Source organism: Rhincodon typus, chromosome 34, assembly GCF_021869965.1.
Source record: "Rhincodon typus isolate 14 chromosome 34, sRhiTyp1.1, whole genome shotgun sequence".
NCBI classification, from domain to species: Eukaryota; Metazoa; Chordata; class Chondrichthyes; order Orectolobiformes; family Rhincodontidae; genus Rhincodon; species Rhincodon typus.
Genome location: NC_063365.1, coordinates 23918309 through 23933479, shown reverse-complemented (window position 1 = coordinate 23933479; position 15171 = coordinate 23918309). Strand labels below are relative to the sequence as shown.

The following is a 15171-nucleotide window of genomic DNA, read 5'->3' as shown; positions in this document are numbered from 1 at the left end:
ACACACACACTCTCGTACACACACACACACACACTCTCGTACACATATACACACACACACACATTCTCGTACACACACACACACACACATACTCGTACACATACACACACACATTCTCGTACACACACACACATTCTCGTGCACACACACACGCATTCTCGTACACGCACACACATTCTCGTACACGCACACACATTCTCGTACACGCACACACACACACTCATACACACTCTCGTACACACACACACTCTCTTGTACACACACACACTCTCTTGTACACACACACACACTCTCGTACACACACACACTCTCTCGTACACACACACACACTCTCTCGTACACACACACACACTCTCTTGTATACACACGCGCGCGCACACACACACACAAACTGTGGCGTTTTGTAAATTCCTACTTTAGAAGTAAAACCTGCCTGTCTCCAAACCAAACCACAAACAGATTCTAAACAATGCCTCACACCTGACATGCATTCTCTGACCTAAAATGTCACCTCTCCTCTGCACTGACAAAAACTTTAGTTCTCACAGGTCAGTGACTTCAAAGGAATTCAGTGATTTACATATTCATCAATTAAAACCCTCTAACTGATTAAAGATTTAACAGCATCTTATTTTTGTTTAGTACATCCTCATCAATGGTGTGACCCTTTGATCTTTTACTTATAAATTCTGCGTCTGATACTGCCTCTGTCACTACTATCTGAAGAAGGAGTAAGGGTCCAAAAGCTTGTGTTTTTCAAATAAACCTGTTGGACTATAATGTGGTGTCATACGCTTTCCTGTGTGATACAGAGCAAGTGCAGAACAGTGTTAACAGTTATGCAGCAGCTTAATGGAAAAGATGAAATGCAGTTGACAATCAATCCAACTCACATCCGGAACAGTCAGATCAAATACAACCAACTGAAGTAACTCCTGTGTCCAGAAATGGCTCAATGAAACTGATACTGAATAATCAACAACCTTCATTCCTGGCAGAACAACTCAAGATTGCAAGAAGGAAGCATTTCAATAACTCAAGGCTGATGTCCAAAGACAAAACTGATTGGCCAAAGTGTTGACATAGAGAAAGCAACTGCAAATACTTTGCTCCCTATACTTCTGAAAAATTCACTGTTGCAAGCCTATGCTTGCAAAATTCAAATCAAAATGCCTGTTGGATATGATCCTACAATTGGACAGAACCTGCTGAACAATCTTGAGTGTGCCAACAGTACAATAACAACAGATTTAAGATCATCAGTCAACTTATAATGTAACTCATTTATATTTGATAAAAATGATATATGTATAAGCTGTAACCCATACTCTGCAAGCAAAAGGAATATGTTCATGCCATGTATATTTTTTTAATTATCTGGAGTTTAGGGAGCACATAGATTCCTTTGTTTACCTCATAGCAACACCTCAGCCAATCAGAGTTGACCTCCTAACTAATAAGCACTCTTTTCTCCAGTAGTATAAGGTGTGACCATCCAAAATTCGGAAATCTTGTGTTTTCCTCTTGAGAGCAAGATGAAAATCATCGCAACACCTATTTCCTTTCAGCAATATTCAAGTTGTGTTCCACCAAGTGACTGTCAACATATTACTACTGACGACTACAGACTGTCACCCTGCACTGCTATTATAAGGCAATCTGATTGATGATTTGCTCATATAGAATGGGTCTGACAGAATTTGGCTACTGATACATCTTCATTTAATAAAGTACACACATATCAAACAAATGTTGACAGAGAAATTACTTATAGCCATTACTTTGCCAGATCCATTACAGAAAGACAGATTTTTCCAACAGATAAAACTTTAGAGAAATAAAATGTTAGGACACGGCATAAAATATGCTATACACTTTGACATTATTATTACAGGGTACATTTGCAATTGATGTGATAAAATTGAACATTTGTACATGGATCTAGTAGATGCTACAATAATTTATTCCTATTAAGATTTTCCACATTGCTAGAATGATATAAATGTTGAACTAAGTTCTAATTAGTTCTCTGCCAATACCCCCACTGTTATAATCCAGACAGACAGTGGGCTCCAGTTTATGTCCTGCAGACAACAAATCTCCGGACAACAAAAAATGAAGCTGGCTTTCTCTCTATGGATGCTGCCTGACCTGTTGTGTTCTCCAGTATTTTTTTGTTTTCTGTTCAGTTTCCAGCATCTGCAGTAATTTGCTCCTAAATCTCAGGACAAACCTGTTTCACCAGGGCTATAATTTCATGAACGTTGCCGAAAAAGACACATTTTGTCAAAGGCTTTTGTCTTGCATTTATCAGGTCAATTCTCAAGGATACTAATTTTAGCGGAAAACCAACATTTGGACAATATGAGAGGAAAGTGGTGACTTGTTGGCAAGGGGCTTCTGATTGGTTTATTTCCCATGACTATGCCTTTACCAATCAGCAGTCTTCTCTCAGTGTAGAAATGTTGTTTCCCTTTCAGCTTCAACAAAATATGCATTTTTTTTCAACAATACTCAAGGATTATATGCTACAATTTCTTTTGCTCAGGAAGCATACTTTATCCATCATTGTAGATTTAGGGAATATAATAGTTACTTCCCAATTTGGTTCTTGTGGATGCAAACAACTACTACCACAAGGGTCACACATGCATTCAGCGTGGTCAGGGTTTAAAATAATTATTTTTCTGACATCAATGGTACCTACTTCCATAGGACCCAAATGTGGGTGGAAACTATTCAAATAAAACCCAGATGTGTGCCTAATGAAGTGTATAAACTGTATCAAAACAAAATTATTACCGAGGTCCTTATCAGCTCAGTCAACATGTGTTTTTCAGGCAAAATGTTAGTAAATTTATAATTTAATCTTTCAATGCAGGAAAACACAAGTCTTGAATGATACAAGGCTAACAGGTCAACTTTGTTTATAAGCTTCTCAAGTTATTTCTAAAGAAGTACCATGGAGGAGGTAAAAAACAAAAATGACAATATGTGAATTCAAAGTGCAAATATAGAGGAGCCGCAAATACAACAGAAGTCAAATAACACCAGGAAGAAGGAAAAGAGCTTTTAAACACTGTGTCTAGAAGCTCTCATCAACATTGGAAGGAGCAGGAGCTGGTCCAGGCAAAAGGAGATACTTCAGACCAGCCAGTGAGGATCGCTCCAGCAGCATACCTTCCTTTAATTGTCGTCCTCTTGCTGGGTCAGTTTAATGAAGGGTTCCTACATGTTCTCACGAGCTGTTAATGCAGCTTTTACTTTTCAGGTTGTACCTGTCATGGATCTGGCCTGTACTTCTGTCATTTTATATGATCACCTGTGAGCGCTGCTTAATATTTCAAATCCTGACCACATTGGGAACTGTTCCAGGCGCAGATGCACCCTAGTGATGCATCCTCAAAACAAACATTCTTCAGCAGCCCCAGGAAATGTTTCTTTTCTAATTGTCTACAGTCCCTCATCATTTTCTTCAAATACATTGATTTATTCCTCAAAGAAGCAGTCATTAATCTACTGGATCTTCCTCCCTCTGTATATCATATAAAACCCATCCACAATCTTCAACTGCTCCCTCTGACATGAACGCATTGGTTAAATACATTCAAACCATTCACCTTGTTCCATTCTCATCACTCCCCAGATACAGAAAGTTTAAATTTAATATCTTAAAAAAAGAACAGTGACATAAGAACCAGGAAATGAATAGACTTGCATTTCTATAGCACCTGTCATGACCACAGGCTACCCCAAAGTGCTTAGAACAAATAAGTGCCTGTGAAGTGTAGTCACAGCTGTATTATTTTGTTTTTTTATTAAATTATAGAGAGGGATTCAACATCATTTTGGATTGACCAGAAACTGAACTGGACTCACCATATCAAAACTGTGGCTTTAAGAGCAGGACAGAGGCGAGGAATCCCGTGGTGAGTAACTCACCTCCTGTCTCCCTAAAGCCTGCCCACCATGTACCAGGTACATGTCAGGAGTGTGATGGAATACTCCCCATTTGCTACGACGGGTGCAACTTCAACAACGTTCATGAAGCTCGACATCATCCAGGACAAAATAATTCGGTTGCAAATCTCTAATTTGTAACCAGTATCTCTTGAAGTCCAACTGTTCAGAATGTGTGAATTTTGAAGTAATGCCATATATGTATATAGTTCTGAGGCCAGGGCCCTATCTCCAACTCGATAGGTTTCCCAGTGCTAGTCCCAGCGACACTATGCACATCCATCAACTAAGTTCGCTGCATGCCCCCGGGGGAGAACCATCTCAGCCCGCCCCAACCCCTCCCATCCCACAGTCAGGCTGGTTGGGGAGGGGGAAGCGGTGGTGGGTTGGCTTCAGAACCTGAGCAATAACATCACAGAGTCGGTTGTAGATCTGATGTAGGGGGGGTAGGGAGCAGGGACCCTTGTTCAGTCATTCGCTACCGTTAGGCCTGCTCCTAAACCCAATGTTCCCCCACAAACCCACACCTCCACAACCGCATCCCCCCAACCACCCCGCCCCACACACACACACACACACACACACACACACACACAACAGCTGCGGCTTTTTTCAAAATGCAGATTTCACAGCAAGGCAAACTTTCACAAGTGTGGGTTGGATCTTGTCTGAGCAAACTACAAATAACCTTTTCCCCACACAGGACCAGCATGCAGGTCCGTTCTCCCAGACTGCATTTTCCAAGAGTTTGTTACTTGCCACCTACAGGGATATGGGCCTTTTCCAACCGAACTCCCGCTTTTTCCTAATGGAGCCGAGCTGGCCTGCTGGTCCTCAGTGGGGACAGTGGTGGGTCTGCTGGTCCTCAGTGGGGGAATGCGATGGGTCTGCAGGACTTCAGTGGGGAAGGCAGTGGGTCTGCTGGTCCTCAGTGGGGGACGTCAGTGTGTCTGCTGGTCCTCAGTGGGGGAACAGCAGTGGGTCTGCTGGTCCTTTGTGGGGGAAGGCAGTGGGTCTGCTGGTCCTCTGTGGGGGAAGGCAGTGGGTCTGCTGGTCCTCTGTGGGGGAGGTGGTGGGTCTGCTGGTCTTGAGGGGGGGGAGCTGTGGGCCTGCTGGTCCTCAGTGGGGAGGGCAGTGGGTCTGCTGGTCTTCAGTGGGGAGGGCAGTCAGTGGGTCTGCTGGTTCTCAGTGGGGAAGGCGGGTGGGTCTGCAGATCCTCATTGGGGGAGAGCAGTGGGTCTGCTGGCCCTCACTGGGGGAGAGCAGTGGGTCTGCTGGCCCTCACTGAGGGAGAGCAGTGGGTCTGCTGGTCCTCAGTGGGGGACGGCAGTGGGTCTGCTGGTCCTCAGTGGGGGAAGGTGGTGGTCTGCTGGCCGTCAGTGGGAGAGCAGTGGGCCTGCTGGTCCTCACTGGGCGAGAGCAGTGGGTCTGCTGGCCCTCACTGAGGGAGAGCAGTGGGTCTGCTGGTCCTCAGTGGGGGACAGCAGTGGGTCTGCTGGTCCTCAGTGGGAGGCCAGTGGGTCTGCTGGTCCTCAGTGGGGGAAGGCGGTGGGTCTGCTGGTCCTCTGTGGGAGACCGCAGTGCGTCTGCTGGTCCTCTGTGGGAGACCGCAGTGCGTCTGCTGGTTGCTGCCAATGCGCTGAGTACCAGGAGGGAACCATAGTTTGAGCAGTTCGATGCACTGAGCACTGGCGCAAGAGGGACCAGAATAGCAGCTCGGACCATGCCAACAGCCAAAGCTTTAATCTTTTCCGCAACTATCATCTGAAATTCAACGTTGGACACCTTACACCACATCAAATATTAACCCTCGCGCACTGACACACACATTACTGGTTGACAGATTGAAATCTCTGTGTAGTTAGTCTGGGAAAGACCTGTCTATCTGTATTAGGGGAGATCTGTATATCTGTACCTGGAGAGACCTGTATATTTCTACTTGGAGAGGTCTATATATCTGCTCCAGGGATTATCTGGACCTGGAATGATCTATCCAGATAAGGATTCCAATAAGAGTCTAGCCCATTTTCCATGGTGATGCTGCAGGATGCCCCTTCTGCCAAAACACCAGGGATCGCATGTGCGAATATTTCATTGAGATGGTCCAAATCTAGTTTCCCCACCTCCCCTCACATCCACCCCACTCCCCCCAACCACATCCCCAAGGCCTTCCCGAAACACAGAAAGCACGGAACTTTAGCAGGATCTTTGTGACTCCCCCACCCCATCCCCGAGCCCCCAGGGTAATCACTACCTCATTGAGCCAACACAGAATCACTTCAACAGACCAGATCCGCCACACTGCGGGTGATCTCCGTTACCGTGTGGGATGGGAGTGCTCAGGCAGAGAGTGGGGAATGGGGGTAAATTTCAGCTCAGCACCTACCTGGGGGGCAGAGACAGCCTCCAGGAGCCCCGCGAGCCACTCGGGTCTTGGGTAAATGAGCCTTCAGTCTCTGTAGGGGCAAAGTGCAGGAGATTGGGATGAAAAGGCATGCACTGGGATTGCTGGGTTCACACTCTCACTCCCATATACTCTCACTCACACTCACACACTCACTCTCAGTCTCATACACTCTCACGCACTCACACACACTCACTCAGTCTCATACTCTCACACACACTGACTCTCTCGCACACACACACACTGACTCTCTCTTGCACACACACATTGACTCTCTCTCGCACACACACTGATTCACACACTCACTCTCAGTCTCATACTCACACACTCTCTCGCACACACACACACACACACTGACTCTTGCACACAGACGCTCACATTTGCACACACACTCGCACACGCACACTCTTGCATACACTTTCTCGCACACACACAGACACTCGCACACAGACACTCACTCTCGCACACACACACTCCCGCACACACACACTCCCGCACACACACACTCCCGCACACACTGACTCTCTCTCGCACACACACTCTCCCATACACACACTCCCGCACGCACACTCCCGCACGCACACTCACACTCTTGCACACACACACTCTTGCACACACACACTCTCGCACACACACACTATCGCACACACACACTATCGCACACACACACTCTCGCGCGCACACTCGCATACACACACACTCGCATACACACACGTGCACACACGCATACACACACACTCGCACACACACTCGCATACACACTCTCGTGCACACTCTCTCTTACACACACACTCGCACACACACACACTCGCACACACACATTTAGAGCAAATAACAACGCCCCCCACCGCCCCCACCCCCCCGCCCCGCGCTACCTACAGAGATGACCCAAGTACCAACTTCAGTCACCGGCCTCATTCTACAATGAATGAAACTCGGAAACTAACGTGCCCCCAGCAGCATTTTTGCTGCAATTTGGTTCATCTTTAGATTCCCAGCGAGCGGGAGCCTCACTGAATTCACACTTTTTTTTTGAAGAAAGTCTAATTATTTTGGGGGTGGGGGTGTGTGTGGGGAGGGCAGGGAGCTTTAGGGGAAGGTAGAGATGCCAAGTGGGTGTGGGTAACAGTCCAGGGAGAGTGCGGATTCTCTGCCTGCGTTCTGGGAGCATGTGTTTGAGAAACAGTTTAACTCCGGTTCGGGAAGTTGGCGGAAAAGGAGCGGGTCGGTATATTGGGGCAGTTTGCAATGCGGCTCCGTCACTTGCACCAACCTGGTCCAGGAGTTCCTCCACTCGGTTAAAAATAGCGGGTTGCAGCTGGTGGGCAGCGAGCCAGGCCGGGAGCTGCTCTCTCTCCGCCTCTAAATGCGAGACGCGGCTCTGCAGGTCGGAGGTCCGCTGGTGCAGGAGGGCACACAGGCCGAGGGATAGTACGGCCAGGAGGCAGCAGGCGAGGCCCGAAAGGCCGGCGCAGCGCTGGGCTGTGCGGAGCTCTCGCTTGACAGCCGGCGGCGAGTTTTCCATCGTGTGTGCCGCCCTGTTTGAGATCCCCTCTCCAGCCGCAACTATCGCCAGTTCATGAGGAATCCCTCCGACTGGAAGCAGGCGCGCTAATCTCTCCAAAATGATACTCCAATAGGTTGGAACATCAAAAATAAGATCCCCCAGCCGCTGATGTGATGGATATTCCCCAACAGCAAGTTCCCTCTGGTTCGCCCCTTGGCAGTGAGACTTGGGAAAGTGATTCCAGGCTATGGTCAGTGCTGGGAGCAGGCAGTAACCTCCAGGCTATAGCCAAAGCCCCATGTCCTCCTCTGGAACCTCACACAGCCGCTGCCTGCTGTTCTCTCAATGCTATTTCTAGCCAGACGCCTGCTTAACATAATTTATTTATTTTGCAACGTGACAGGGCGGGTTTCAGGTCGGAATCTCCACTTTGATCAAGACTGACGTGTGCGCCCTCCCCCTTTCCCTATAACACATCCGATTATTTTTAACTAACTCCCTCCAAACATCGCTTTTTACAAAGAGCCAGCCAGCGCCGGTACACAGCTCCGGGAGATGCTGCACCTCTCTCCCTGATCCATGCGGTTGTCAATCCGGGTAGACTCCGGCTGGAAAGCAGTGTAACTCCCAGCACAGCACCTTCTGAATACTCCGGGAAAATCCCGCAGCAATAAACACTCTCACACACTCATACACACACTCACTGTCTCTCTCTCTCTCACACACACAGGCACACTCATGCACACACTCTCTCACACACAGACACACACAAACAACTCACACACACATTGACACACACACACAGGCATACACACCACACTGGCACACACAGACACACACTTACACACGTACACACACTCACATACACACACAGACACACAATCTCTCACACAGACACTCATACACACAACACACACATACAGACAACAGACACACACACGCAGACACACAGACACGCATTCACTCACACACACACACACTTTCACACACAGGCACACAAACAACAGACATAGGCACAAACAGATACACACACAGACACACACACATAGACACACGCAGAACACAGACACGCACAAACAGACACACACATAGACAACACATGAAGACAACCAACACACACGCACAGACACACACCAAGAACCAACTGAAACAATGTCCTGCTGATGATGGAAACCTGACAGAATAAAAACACAGTGCACGAGAAATTTAGCAGGTCTCGCAGAATCTGTGCCGAGAGAGGCAGAGTTAACGTTTCGAGTCCAAAATGACTTTTCCAAAGCTGGACTCAAAACGCTAACTCTGTTTCTCTCTCTCCACAGACGCTGCCAGACCTACTGACTTTCTCCAGCAATTTCTGTTTTCGTTTTAATGAAAGTGAGCGATCCCGAGATCAGTGGATCTCCTTCACCGACCCGAAACCGGCGGAGATGCCGAGGTTCACTCGAATCTTACAGATGTTGAAAATTGCAGCCAGCATTCAGAGTCCAACTCCATTCTGATACGTTGCTGTGATGTCTGCAGCTTTCTTCGCCTCTGATTGATTTGTTTCATTTCGATGCGGTGGCAGGGGGATTGGATATCGCCTGTTTCCTCACTCCGAGCTCAGAGAGAGAGATTCTGGGAGCTCACAGCAACAGGGTGTCAAGGTAAGGTGATGCTGAGGAAATTCAACAGGAATCTCTCGCTCAAAGAGAACCGTTGAATCCCTACAGTGTGGAAGCAGGCCATTCGATCCATCAAATCCACACCAACCCTAAAGCTACATTTCCCTTGGCTAACCTACCCAGCCTACACATCCCTGAACACTGATTAACCACATAACCTGCACACCTTTAGGTTGTGGGAGGATACCAGAGCACCCGGAGAAACCCACACAGACACAGGGAGAATGTGCAAACTCCACTCAGTCGCCTGAGGTTGGAATCGATGCTGCTGGTGCCTACGTAAGAGAAAAGAGCGGTTTTGTTGTGTAAACCAGACAAAAGCTTATGCGGATTAAAAATGAGTGAACACAGAGTGAACTCCCTACAGCCCTCCTCCCCAAATTTGGTTCACGCTTTTCCCCCCATTCCAAGCGCAGGGAATGGTTAGCTCAGCTCGGCTTGTTAGCTGGTTTGCATTGCAGAGTGATGCCAACAACATGGGTTTAATTCCCATACCAGCTGATGTTACCATGAAGGTCCCACCTTCTCAATCTCTCCCCTTACCTGAGACAAGGTGGCCCTCAGGTTAAACTCTCACTAATGTCAGAGTGGTGCTACAGTCACTTTACATTCAATAAATAGTAAACATAAGTGATATTAACATAGAGCCCTCTGATAAACCAATCGCTGTATCGTTTGAATCTATATAATGTTACATCATTCTATTCTTTCTTTCTTTCCTTCTTTCAGTCCCATTCCTCTGTGAAAGGCCACCTTTCTTTTAGTTTCATAGGCCATCACCTTTGGCGAATGTTTCCATTTAGTGCCTTATCAAATGCTTCTTGACAATCAACATAAATCATATTTACTGACATTACTTTGCTGGACTGGCTCTGATCATCTTCTGCTTGTCCAAGCCCAGTTTCACCCTGTGTAATGGATTCCTGGTTGTTTGGCAAGAACTGAACTCAAAAGACCCCTAATATTGTGGTTTACCTTGCCTCCTTTATATAACAGGGAAGTTATATTTGTCACTCTTTAGTTTCGGACACTGTTTTTTGCATTGAGTGGAACACTCTGCAAGGTAGAAGAAAATGTGTGCACAAGTCTGTTTTTCTGGGGAAGAAAATCATGTAGGAGTTGGCTGTAAAACTTGGGTCACATTGCTCTGTGCACATACAAATCTGAGGTCAGTACCTGTGCTATAACAATGCTTGGACATTCCATCGGTATCTTTCATCTTGTCGGTACAACTTCCATTAACATCTGTGACTGGGAGCAAACCATACCTATCTAGATTCCCTACAGGGTAGAAGCAGGCTATTCAGCCCATTGAATCCACACTGGCCCTCTGAAGAGCATCCCACCCGGACCCACGCCCTCCCCTACCATGCACTCCCATGGCCAATCCACCTAACTTTGGATTGTGGGAGGAAATCAGAATACCTGGCAGAAATCCTAGCAGACTCGGGGAGAATGTGCAAACTCCACACAGCTAGTCGCCTGAGGGTGGAATCAAACTCAGGTCCCTGGCGCTGTGAGGCAGCAGTGCTAACCACTGAACTGCCCATTCTTATCTTAACATGATCTGGGGAAAGAGTACCAATGATAAAAATACATTAATGCAGCATCAGTCAGATTTGAGCTTCTTTTTTCAGTTAACATTCATGTCAGAGTCAATGTCCTGATTCTTTTCAGAGACTCACAATTACACATAAACTTTATTAGCGCATTAGAAAGTTTCTGAATGATCACGCTTTGCACAACTGCCAAAAGAAAGCAATGATACTCTGCAGCAGTTAGCAATTTTTGTTCTTTCATTCTAATAAATTTGCATCTTCACAACAACAAGATGCTGCCTAAGGACAGAGTAAAGATAAATTTGCCAGAATCGTACCAGACCGTAGGGCTGCGCACTCATCCCAGAGAAATAACTGCCTGGAGTGTAACCTGAGGGTCACCATGCCTCAGGTGAGGGGAGAGGCTGAAAGGAGAGTCCTTCATGGTAACCTCAGCCAGTGTGGGAACTGATCCCATGATTTGGCATCTCTAACAGCTGTCTAGGTAATTGACCTCCTCCAAGGACATAATGGCAACAGGAAGCATCTGATGCAGTTTGTCAATGCTTTGAACTTTTTCAACTTCTTGTGGGTGATAGAGGTAATAGGAGATTGGGAACAGGCCATCAGCATCATTGAAAGAGCATGTTTCTGCAATCAAGGTCTACTGAACCATGAAAGTTCAGTGAAATCTGTTTTTATTTTAATTCCTGAAAAGGAGTCACATTGGACTCAAAATGTTAGTTCTATTTCTCTTTCCACAAATGCTACAGACCTGTTGAGTTTCTCCCGCACTTTCTGTTTTTAATTGTGCTTTTGGTCCGCCCTGCTTGTGATTCCAGACCCAACTGTAATGTGGCTGACTATTGTGGCGGACAATAAATGATCTAGCCAGTGATGCCCACATCCAATGAATGAATATTTTAGAAGTTCCCAGCAGTAAGATTTGATTTTCAGGCATTGCTTGATCCAAAGAAACAACCACCTACCTATTTAGATATTCAAATTCCTAAGGACAGAGGCGAGGTAAGTGCTATTGCTATAATAATCACAGATTCCAAAACAAGAAGGCAGATTCAAACTTAACAAGCGGAAGTTGAACAGATAGCTGGGATTTAGATGAGGTCAGTTGATGGAATGAATCACCAAGTGAGGCAACGGGAACTGATTGCTTTAACGAATTCATGAGGGAGTTGGATAAATACTTGGAGAACATTTAGTACTCAGATAAGGAAGATGTCACGGAATACAATATTATCCTAATAATCAGACAGGACAGATGGTTCACAATTCTGTTCTTTTTCCCCAGCCCTGCACATTCCATATTCCATGAAACTGGAGCAGTTAGCAAAAGGCCTGAGAATAACCTCATGGACTGTCTTCACCCAGAAACATTAAATTCAACGGCTATTTATAAGCAACTCATTACACTGTAAGTCACAAAACAATTTCTCAAATTCGTCACTCTGATTATAGCCTCTATGGATAGCTCTTTGTATAATAACAAGCAAAATGATACCAATATCTGTTGGTCTGTAGTAATGAACAGCTCAATAATTATTTCTATGCATGGAAAGGCTAACGTGTGGCAAAGCAGAGATTAAACATTATAGAGTTAGAAACCCTTTCATTAGCTAAGATTACTTTCCCCTCAGTAATTATTTCCTATGTATTACTGTACAAAACATACTTTAAAATCATGTACATGAGATTTATGAAACCCAAACAGCTCAAACATCAATTTGAATTTTTAAGGCATTTTAACATTGCCACTGAAGGAGTTGCCTTTGTCATTTTATTGAAGAAAGTTTTGTGTTGGTACAGTGTCATTGTCATGCTGAGGAGCAGTAAAATTGAATTTATAATAGATCAGTTTATGAATGTTTCTAATGAAATGCTCACTGAAATGAGTGAATCTGAAGTTGAGGATTTTGACATAAGTTCAAGTCCAAGTTTATTATGTCAGTTTATTGACATAAGTTCAGGGTGGTTGTCACAGTAAGAGAAAGGTCTTAGTTTGTACCCACACCATTTCTAGTTGACAGCACCATATCTCAGTGCTTTATGGATACCTGGGCTGCTTGCCTTCCATTTGGAAATTAATGTCTGATCTGGCAAGAAGCATATATATTTATCTTTTTCACTTAATTGTGGTGGCATGGTGGCTCTGTGGTTAGCACTGTTGCCTCACAGCAGCCAGGATGTGAATTTGATTCCAGGCTTCGGTAACTGTCTGTGTGGAACTTACACATTCTCCCCGTTTCTGCCAGGTGTTCTGGTTTCTTCTTACACTCCAAAGATGTTCATGTTGGGTGGATTGACCATGGGAAATGCAGCGTTGTGGGGGGTGGGTCTGAGTCGGATGCTCTTCGGAGGATCATTGTGGATTAGATGGGCCAAATGGCCTGCTTCCACACTGTAGGGATTCTATGATTCTCGCCTGAGGACTGTAGAAAAAATTTACTTCTATCTGACTTCAACAACTATTAACAAGCCCTTAATAGAATCTTATTTATTCTTCTCCATGTTTGTTATTAGATTTTTAGCACATTTCATAAGGGAGAGTTACTCGAAATGGTAAGAATTATGATTTTGTTGCTTGTAAGTCCCTGAGGAAAATAGCTTCCATATATTTCCCTTCAGCTCAATGCTACTTCTGTAACTCTACACATGCTATAGAACACCCTGATGCCCAATGAAAATGTTAGGAGCAAATGTAATTTATAAAAAAAATCAATACATAAATTGTTTTGTATTCCCTCCCTTGGTTGCATGGGATAGGATACTTCATTATATATTGCAATCCATTCACCTTTAGAATTAAGCAAATTATTAAGCTTCTAGACCTGGGCGGATTCAAATGTCAATCATGTCAATTCAATTCATTCACATAACTAATATTTGCAACCAACTAAAATGTCATGTGGCCTTGTATCAAAATGAGATGGAAGTAATTTTCTATCATCCCTCCACTTACGTCAAAATGTTCTCCAATCACAACAGTCACCTTGAAGCAATTAGTCTGTTTAGATATTTTTGATCAACCTGCTCATTTGTGCTATTACACACCTCTGGAGAGGTATGATCTGAACCTGGTCCTCCTGGCTGAGAGGTAGGGACACAGCAACTGCACCACAAGAGCCCTCTAAAGAGTTTATTGACTGCTACAACTCTGGATTGTGGTTATTTTAATAGATATGTTCTGACATGTACAAATTCATATAGAACCATAGAATCCCTGCAGTGTGAAAGCAGGCCATTCAGTCCATCGAGCCACCATCGACCCTCCGAAGACCAACCCACCCAAACCCACCCTCCTACTCTATCCCTGTGACCCTGCATTTCCCGTGGCTAACCTCGCTGGACATTATGGACAATTTAGCATGGCCAATCCACCTAACCTGCACATCTTTGGACTTTGATGTGCTAGGACACACTTCTGGGGAAAGTGGGACTTGACAATACTCCTTCCCAGTTTTAATTTGGTGATCAGACCCCCGAGGTCAGCATGGCATTCTGCATGTGTGGAACCTCGGAGCGGCCTAGAGGGCACACTTTGCTTGACGCCAACACCTCTAGTCCAGAGGTAGGGACACTACCACCATGCTACAATTACCCTGTTGTAAGCATCATTAAATGTGCTGTGTTCACTCCTGTGGGCTCCGTACAAATAAAAATTGCTTCCATTCACTGTATACCCATGGTATTGTTTTTATAACTATTAAAGTTCTTGTAGAGATTGGTTGGGCTTTTACTAGAACCAGCAGTAGATTTATTTATCTGTTGTGTAAGGCCGGTGAATAAGGCCAATTATATATTTGGATTTATTTTTGTTTTGACAGTGGAAGAATACAATAGTCTGATGAAGTAGCGAGTTCCTTTGCCTGGTAAGTGAAGGATTGGAGAGTGTTTATTGGCATTAGCTTCTGTGTAACCATTGCAGGACTTATCTTAGAAAGAAAATGAAATGGAAAGCAAATATCCTGCAATATATTCAATCTACATTCCAAACAAGTTTCAACTTTCTCTGTTTTAGTTCCATGCATCATACTGATGCTTGGCTACTGATATGTTTCTGGCTCCTTTTATTTCTCATAT

The 15171-nt window shown here is 45.1% G+C and overlaps 1 protein-coding gene across 6 annotated transcripts in view; it reads right to left on the bottom strand.

Moving 5' to 3' along the window:
• Positions 1-8210, bottom strand: part of LOC109915949 (collagen alpha-1(XIII) chain-like) — a 217392-nt gene extending 209182 nt beyond the window's left edge. For all 6 annotated transcript variants that reach the window (XM_048616393.1, XM_048616392.1, XM_048616394.1 and 3 more), the window contains exons 1-2: positions 7638-8210; positions 6347-6416 (exon numbers count right to left, since the gene is read on the bottom strand). In XM_048616393.1, the coding sequence (XP_048472350.1) occupies positions 6347-6416; positions 7638-7889 (322 nt within the window). In that variant the 5' untranslated portion in view covers positions 7890-8210. The remainder of the gene's footprint in view (positions 1-6346; positions 6417-7637) is intronic.
• Between the last annotated feature and the right edge of the window lie 6961 nt (positions 8211-15171).